General features: G+C 41.1%; 1 protein-coding gene across 1 annotated transcript; it reads left to right on the top strand.

Moving 5' to 3' along the window:
* The first annotated feature begins 1,103 nt into the window (after positions 1 to 1,103).
* Positions 1,104 to 2,045, top strand: Or10g3 (olfactory receptor family 10 subfamily G member 3). The gene has a single exon (XM_076848146.1). The coding sequence runs from the start codon at positions 1,104 to 1,106 to the stop codon at positions 2,043 to 2,045; it is 942 nt and encodes a 313-aa protein (XP_076704261.1).
* The last annotated feature ends 7,205 nt before the right edge of the window (positions 2,046 to 9,250 follow it).

Below are 9,250 nucleotides of genomic sequence, written 5' to 3'. Positions count from 1 at the left end.
TATTGGGAATAATGCTGCAATGAACAAGGGAGTTCAGATTTATCTTCAACACACGGCTTTCAATTCCTCTGGATACAGACCCAGAAGTGAGATGTCAGATCGTGGCAATGGTACTTTAAGTTTTGTTTTTTCTTTTAATATTTATTTTTTAGTTGTAATTGGACACAATACATTTATTTTATTTATTTATTTTTATGTGGTGCTGAGGATGGAAGCCAGGGCCTCGCACGTGCTAAGCGAGCACTCTACCGCTGAGCCACAACCCCAGCCCAAGTTTTTAGTTTTTTGAGAAAAACTTCATACTGTTTGTTATGGTTGAAGTTTTAGGTGTCTCCCAAAAGCTCATGTGTGAGACAACGTAAGAAAGTGTAGAGGTGAAATGACTGGGCTATGAGAGCCTTAACCCAATCAGTGCATTAATCCCTTGAAGGGGGATTCACTGAGTGGTGGTAGCATAGGCATATAGTATGTAACTGAAGGGAGTGGGTCATTGGGGGGTACAGATTTTGTCCTTGGTAAGAAGAGAAGTCAAGCTCGCTCGCTCTCTCTCTCTCTCTCTCTCTCTCTCTCTCTCTCTCTCTCTCCTGGTATGAGTCATAGCTGCTTTCACCAAGATGTTCTGCCACACCTCTGGCCCTGAGCAGTAGAGTTGACTATCTGTGGACTGAAGCTTCTGAAACTGTGAACCTCAAAAGAAACTTTCCCATACACGTCCTGTGTCCAGGAAACCCTGGCCTGTGCTGAAATAACAGTCAATAACTATGTCTCATAGACTTCAAGAATAGTTTTCCAGGTGCAAAACCTAGACACAAGCTTTTTCTAAAGACCCAGAGGGTATTGAGGCCTTGCCATCACAGCACTAAAGCAGCTACAGATGATATGTAAATAAATGAACATGGCTGTGTTCCAGTAAAATTTTATTTACAAAACTCTTGCCAGAGAACATAGCTTCTCCTGATTGGCCATCTCTCTACAGAACAGAGGAACTTCTCTGCTACTGCCCAAAATCTCTATTATCTCTTTCTCTAGTTTTTCTTCATTTCCCTCTCACCTCTGTGCTAACTCCTGTTTTGTCCATTCTCTAGGAAAGATTGCTTCAGGAGATGCAAAGAGTCAACCACACACTGTTGACTGAGTTCATCCTGACAGGAATTCCCTACCCACCCAGGCTAAGGACACTCCTTTTTGTGTTATTTTTGTTAATCTACATCCTGACTCAGCTGGGGAACCTCCTTATTCTGGTCACCGTCTGGACAGACCCACAGCTCCATGCCCGCCCCATGTATATCTTCCTTGGTGTTCTCTCCCTCATCGACATGGGCATCTCCTCCATCATTGTCCCTCGCCTCATGATGAATTTCATGTCAGCCATCAAACCCATCCTGTTCGCTGGCTGTGTGGCTCAACTTTATTTCTATCACTTTCTGGGAAGCACCCAGTGCTTCCTCTACACCTTGATGGCCTACGACAGGTACCTGGCAATATGCCGGCCCTTGCGCTACCCTGTGCTCATGACTGCTAAGCTTAGTACCTTGCTTGCATCTGGGGCTTGGGTGGCCGGTTCCATTCATGGGGCTCTCCAGGCCATTCTAACCTTCCGCCTGCCCTATTGTGGTCCCAATCAGGTGGATTACTTCTTCTGTGACATTCCTGCCGTTCTGAGGCTGGCCTGTGCTGATACCACAGTCAACGAGCTGGTGACCTTTGTGGACATTGGGGTGGTGGTTGCCAGCTGTTTCTCTCTGATCCTCCTCTCCTACATTCAGATCATTAGGGCCATCCTCAGAATCCGTACAGCCGATGGGCGCCGCCGGGCCTTCTCAACCTGTGGGGCCCATGTAACTGTGGTCACCGTGTACTACGTGCCCTGTGCCTTCATCTACCTGAGGCCTGGGACCAATAGTCCCCTGGATGGGGCAGCTGCTCTGTTCCCCACGGCCATCACCCCTTTCCTCAACCCCCTCATTTACACTCTGCGGAACCAAGAGGTGAAGCTAGCCCTGAAGAGAATGATAGGAGGCCCGAGAACCAAGAGCAAGGTTTGAAATGGTCTATCTCCCACTGGGAAAATCTCCACGTTAAGAAATTATTCTAATGTTTAGGTTTAGTGAGTGCCGAGGTCCAGCCCCAGTGCAGGGAGTGGGGTTCCAGGGGTCCTGAAGGAAGAGTGGCGTTGGCTAAAGAAGAGTTGGGACCACAAGTTGCAAGTTACAGCAGCCTCCAGAAGAAATCTCTGCTGCCCCTGGAGGGACCTTTATTTTTATACCTTTTTTACAGGTGTTTTTTCAGGTAGTTAATGGATAGCTTCAAAGCCCGAAACTTTTTTTTTTTTTTTTTTGAGAGAGAGTGAGAGAGGGGAAGAGAGAGAGAGAATTTTAATATTTATTTTTTAGTATTTGGCGGACACAACATCTTTGTCTATATGTGGTGCTGAGGATCGAGGCGCTACCGCTTGAGCCACATCCCCAGCCCAAAAACACCTTGTAAGAATTTTTTTTAATTTATTTATTTATTTTTTTTTTTTTTTAGTTATCGGCAGACACAACATCTTTGTTTGTATGTGGTGCTGAGGATCACTGAAACTTTTTTGATTTACATCATTTTCAAGAGTTACAATCTTTTCTGACATACGTTGATTACCTCAGATATTGAGTACATTGTTCAAAATATTTTTCTGAAACCTTAGCCAATTATAATTAAGCTTTTAGGTTTTCACCTCAATCACTAGGCGACACAACTAGACTACATGACTCCTGACCTATTATTCACTTCTAACTTTAAAGCATACCTATAATTATTTCATTAACCTTTAACTTTAAAGCATACTTATGATTATTGGTAAGCTTTCTTACTTCTAAACTAAAACCCCAGTAAAACACACTTAAAGTAGTGAAAGTCTATTATTTAAAAGTCTACTACTCTGAAGTGCCTCTAAAATATATTTATGTTAATTTTACATCATTTTATTTTTAATTTCCAAGGTAATTTTCTCTTTTCATATGACCTATTAATTGCTTTCTTAAAGAACTTCCTTGATCCTTGGTCAAAGCACACCAATTCTTATGTCTTTGTAATCTTTAACTTTAAAGGGCAGGCTTACACTTCAACCCATTTGTCATTTATATTAACTGTGTTTTCCATTTTCATCATAAGTTTCTGCATAAAGCAAGGGGCGGGGGTCTTTTGTTTGGGGGAATGTATTTTTATTAGCCTCTTGTCCTCGAGGGGGATACCATAAGCTACATATGGTGGTCCTTGTACTGTTGGCACAGCAATTGTTTTTCTGTAGCTAGGCTGTTGTACAGGTTGTGGCTTTAGGATTGGGTTGGGGGGTGGGGGAGCTAGTGTAAATTGTTAACCGTGGGATAAATATTTCTTGTTGTTTGGGCTTGAGGAATAACCCTCTTGTTTGTATCCTGAGAGACATTGAAACACACCTCATAGCATGTCTCAATTGTATCCTTAGTCTCATTCTGGGAATATTCCTGCAATCTGGCAATACGTACTTTTATTATTGATTGACGTATGCCCCATTATTTATATCATGAGTATCACAAACAAAACATTTAACATTCCCCATGGTTCCTGTTTCCAGCATCCCACATGCTGTGACCATGTCAGACAGCGGGTGCAGGAACGCCTTCACCAAGTGAGATTTTATCTTCTTGCTTTTTGTCTTTTCTGTGGCCATATTATATTCATACAATAAGATCAAACCCAGTTTGCAGTAAAATACAACTTCCTGGCAGTTCCTTGGTGCCCCCTCCAGATAAACAGCTCCCTGCTGCTATAAGAGTAGAGAGTGAGACTAAAGCCATCCAGAAGACAACAAAAGATGGCATACCTAAACATCCAGAAGACTGGCATACTGAAAGCATCCAATGGGTTTTAAACTACCCCCACAATGGTTTTTCAAGCTCCCTTAAGATAAACTATAATCCTCTTGATGAGGAATGTTCTTCCATTCTGTTTCAGTTGGATTTATACCTTAGAAGCAAGTGCTAGGCAACGAACTAAAAATGTCATGAGATGTTCATCTTTTATCCCCCACCCTCACCCTGGCTGGGGATTGAACCCAGGCACACTCTATCACTGAGCCACACTTCCAGTCTGTTTTTAATTTTTCATTTTAAGGCAAGTTCTCACTAAGTTGCCCATGCTAGCCTCAAAACTTGCAATCCTCCTGCCTCAGCCTCTTGAGTCATTGGGATTATAGGTGGGCTGCTGTGTGCATCTTAACAGGCCTGACTTTGGAGACTTCCTGAGGACACCATGGATGTGTGAAGAGAGACTAACATGCTGTTTTAGTCAGCTTTCCATCACTGGGACCAAAATACCTGATATGTATGTAAGAAATAATAACAAAATTAATTAATTTAAAAAAATACCTGACAAGAACAACTTGGAGAAGGAAAAGTTTATTTGGGGCTCACAGTTTCAGAGGTTCAGTCTATGATCAGTCTGTTCTTTTTTAAAAATATTTTTATAGTTGTAGATGAACACAATATCTTCATTTTTATTTATTTATTTTTATGTGATGCTGAGGATCAAACCCAGGGCCTCACACTTGTGAGGTACAACCCCAGCCCTATGGTCAGTCTGTTCTCTTGCTCTGGGCCTGAGGTTATGGCAGGACATCATGGCAGAAGGGCATATCAGAGGAAAGCTGATATGAAACAGAGAGAGCAAAAGGAACCAGGCACTGGGGCTGGGGCTGGGGCTCAGTGGTAGAGTGTTCGTCTAGAATGCAAGAGGTACTAGGTTTGATCCTCAGCACCACATAAATGTAAAATAAAAATATTGTGTCCACCTAAAACTAAAAAATAAATGGAGCTAGGCACAAGCGATGAATTCCAAAGGCACATCCCCAGTGACCTACTTTCTCCAGCCACACCCCACCTGCCTGCAGTTATCACCCAGTACAGTGGTCCTTTCAAATTATTAATCCATTGACTAAACTAATCCACTGATTAGGTTATAACCATGAGCTTTCAGGGGACACCTCATATCCAAATCATAGCACACACTTACTCTTTCATGCCTGCTAAAGGAATAAGCTTTCTCTTAAACTGGTGCTTTCACAAACCAAACCAAATTAATCAATCCAAAAGAAAAATGCAATGAAGTCCATTCAAATGTTTCAATAATAAATTCCCCACACAATAAAAAGTAAATCTCAATATGATATTTCCCATTAAAATAAAATAAAGAAATTAAGCAGGGTGCCAGGATAATTTATACAAATTAGTATTCCATATCAATTTATATGTGTAAGGTTGATGAGCTTTCATGAGTTGATCAGGACCTAAGAAAGGTCCTGGGGAAATTCTGTGCAATAGTTCTGGTTCCAATCCAAGAGCATCCCCAGTTCTGTCCTATTCTACTTCTGCCTCATTCTCAAGCTTTTTAAATTGTATAGTTACCGTAATGAAACCGTGTTATCTATAAAGCAAAGTCAGGGAAGGCAGATAGTCGATTCTGGTCATGTGAATGTTCAGCCCTTAGGTATTAACATGTTCACCTAATAGATGGGAGAGACTGAAAACTAACCATTCTCCCTCAAATGAAACTGACCCACACAATTTCTTAGTACTTTGTTCAGAGAACAGACAATACACTAAGTAACAAATTCCTTAAACTATTATGTGGGGAGCTGCCACACAGGGCAGAGCATGGACCCTTAGCCTTGAGGGAGGGAAGTGTGAAAAGACAGGTGGATCTCACCTCTGCTGGGCAGGGGAATGAAGCTCTGGGAGTGGGCGTCTGGGCTATACTCCCCTGAAACCCAATCCCTTGCCTCATTGGGTGTCTTCCCCTCAATAAATAGGGCTTCAGGCATGTGTGTGTGTGTGTGTGTGTGTGTGTGTGTGTGTGTATGTGCGCTCTCTCTCTCTCTCTCTCTCTCTCTCTCTCTCTCTCTGTCTCTCTCATCTGCCTTTCTTGCTTCCCCTTTGGGGGCTGGGGCCAAGAAGACTCGCTAAACCCCAAGAAAAAGGTATTTTCTCTGTCTCTGTGTAATTATTCAGTGCCAACCCAATTCATCTATAGTGACCCTGACTGATTTAGTTTAGTGTGGCAGCACTATAATATTGTTTATCAAATGCTTAATCTTTCAAAATATTTAACATATAAAATGGTCAAATAATTAATTATAAAAATAAGCTTACAGGCTGGGGATATAGCTCAGTAGTAGAACATTTGCCCAAAACTTCAGGCCCTGGACTTGATCCCCAGAATCCTCCCTCCCAACCCCAAGCCACCCCTGCACACACAAAAAAATAAATAAATAAATCTGTATTTCTGAGCCAAAAAAGAAACTTCCAAATTCCAAATTCTATTGTAGTTCTTGTTTTGTTTTTTTTGTTTGTTTGTTTGTTTGTTTGTTTTTTCCAGTACTGGAGATTGAACCCAGGAGTGCTTAACCACTGAGTTACATCTTCAGCCCTGTTTTATTTTTATTTTAAGATAGGGTCTCACTAAGTTGCTGAGGCTGGTTTTGAATTTGTGATCCTCCTGGATTACAGGCATGCACCACCACGCCCTTCATCTATTATAGTTCTTATTCCCTTTTCAGAGTGGTTAGCATAATTGTGATTATAACTGACACTTTAACAATAAAATAACATTAAAACAATCTGTAGGTGTATAATAAAAATACAGACAAAATGGAACAAATCTGTAGCAAACATTTGTTTTACAAGTACATCAGTGGTAGAACACTTACCAAGCATACACAAGACCCTGGGTTTAATCCTAGCTCAGTGCGTGGGCCTGTGGGGCAGGAGAATTATACATTGGGCACACAGTAATATCAATTAGGCTTCCCCCACTCATGAAATTTAGGCCTTAAGCTGTAGGCAGTTCAAATAAGAGCACAAACTATAAAGTTATTTCTTCTTTCTCATAGGCCATTATTAAATTTATGTTAAGCTTTAAAATTTCAAATAAGGTGACAAATCACCTTCTTTAGTGGCAGAGAGCTTGTCTAGCATACATGAGGCTCTCGGTTCAATTCCCAGCATGAAAAAAAAATTACAAATTTTTTTTCATTAAGATGAAGACCACTTTTTTTTTTTCGTAGTTGTAGATGGACAGCATACCTTTATTTTATTTGCTTATTTTTATGTGGTGCTGAGGATGGAAATCAGTGCCTCACACATGCTAGGCAAGTCCTCTGCCACTGAGCTACAGCCTCAGCCCAAGATGATAACCACTTTTAATCCTTTACTTACAAATATTGTATTTAAAAAAAGAAATATTTTATAATATACCTTGATTCATTTGGTCAACAAATACTTGTATGATTATCGTGTGTTTGGTGCTATGTTTGGCAATGGGGAGTACAGTGATAAATGAAGAAGGACAGCTTACCGATATCAAGTGCATTATCTATGAGAAAAGAGAAACAATTCCTAAGTAATGAACAGAAAGATAATGGATAACAACACATGCTATGAAGAAAAGAAAATAAGAGCCAGATGTAGTGGCACACTCTTAAAATCACAGCTGCTCCAGAGGCTGAGAGAGGAGAATTTCAAGTTCAAAGTCAGCCTCAGCAATTTAGTGAGGCCCTAAGCAACTCGGTGAGACCCTGTCTCTAAATAAAATACAAAGAAGGGCTCGGGATGTGGTTCAGTGTGGTTAAGTGCCCCTGAGTATAATCCACAGTGCTAAAAAAAAAAAAAAGAAAGAAAAGAAAATAAGGATGTTTTCAGCAACAAAAAACTGAAAATATAATTTTTTAAACTGAACGTTTATTGAGTTTACATTCAGCCAAAAGGTAATGCTATGATCAGGCAGGGTTCCATCAGGGTTTGCTCCCAAAGCTAGGAATTGAACCCAGGGTCTCATCTTGAGACAGGGACCACATTGGCCTCAAAGTTGTGATCCTGCTGCCTCAGCCACCTCCCAGGTAGCTGTAATTACAGGCATGTGCCAACTGTGCCCAGCTATCCGCAGTTCTCTTGACTGTGTCCCCTCTATGTTGGTCACATCCTAAATCTTGAAGTCAAATGACTCTAGTATTTTTAGACTCCATATATGCATAAGATGTCCCCCAGGGACTCGTTTTTATAACAACAGAGAAATATTCTTATCACAGGCTGAGGCATCAGCCATGATAAATTATCCCATGATGTCTGGGATTTTGTTTTAGTCAGCTTTTTCTTCATTGTGACTGAAAGAACCAATAAAATCAAGCATGGTGGTACACAGCTGTAACCCCAGCAACTTGGGAGGCTAAGGAAGGAAGATTGCAGTTTCGAGGCCAGCTTTACAACTTTAGCAAGGAGGCCCTAAGCAACTTAGTGAGACACTGACTCAAAATAAAAAATAAAGGACTGGGGATATAGCTCAGTAGTAGAGTGTCCCTGAGTTCAATTCCCATTATTATTATTATTATTATTATTATTATTCCCTGACAAGAACAACATAACAGGAGGAAATGTTTATTTTTGGCTCACAGTTTCAGAGGTCTCAGTTTATAGACAGGCAACGTCATAGCTCTGGGCCTGAGATAGGCAGAACATCATGGTAGAGGGCATGGAAGAGAAAAGCAACTCCGAATACGGCAATCAGAAAGCAGAAAGAAAGTTCCACTCACCAAGGACAAAATATAAACCACAAAGGAATGCCCCCCCCATGCCTCCTTCAGCCACACCCTACCTGCCTACCCAGTTACCACCCAGTTAATCCTTATGAGTGGATTAACAGACTGACTGTGGGGCTGAAGATGTGGCTCAGTGGCAGAGTGTTTGCCTAGCACATGTGAGGCACTGGGTTCAATTCCCAGCACCACATATAAATAAATGAATAAAATAAAGGTCCATACATCTAAAAAATATTTTTTAAAAAAACAGACTGACTAGGTAACATTAATAATTTTACCTAAGAAAATTCTTGCATTATCTCACACATGAGCTTTTGGGGGGACACCTCATATCTAAACCATAACAGATTTGTTTTAAAATAATCCAGTGATGCTCAGCACAGTGGCACAAGCCTATAATCCAGAGACTTGGAAGTCTGAGACAGGAGGATCCTGAGTTCAAAGCCAGCCTCAGCAATGAGGAGGCACTAAGCAACTCAGTGAGACCCTGTCTTTAAATAAAATACAAAAAAAGGGGGGGGCTGGGAATATGGATCACTGGCCAAGTGCCCCCTGGCTTCAATCCCTGAACCCAAAAAATAAAAAATAATAAAGTAAAATAATCCAGTGATTAGGTGCCAGATACAATTTCACACCCATAAT

This window comes from Callospermophilus lateralis, chromosome 3, assembly GCF_048772815.1.
Source record: "Callospermophilus lateralis isolate mCalLat2 chromosome 3, mCalLat2.hap1, whole genome shotgun sequence".
Classification (NCBI taxonomy): domain Eukaryota; kingdom Metazoa; phylum Chordata; class Mammalia; order Rodentia; family Sciuridae; genus Callospermophilus; species Callospermophilus lateralis.
This window is presented reverse-complemented; position numbering and strand designations above follow the sequence as displayed.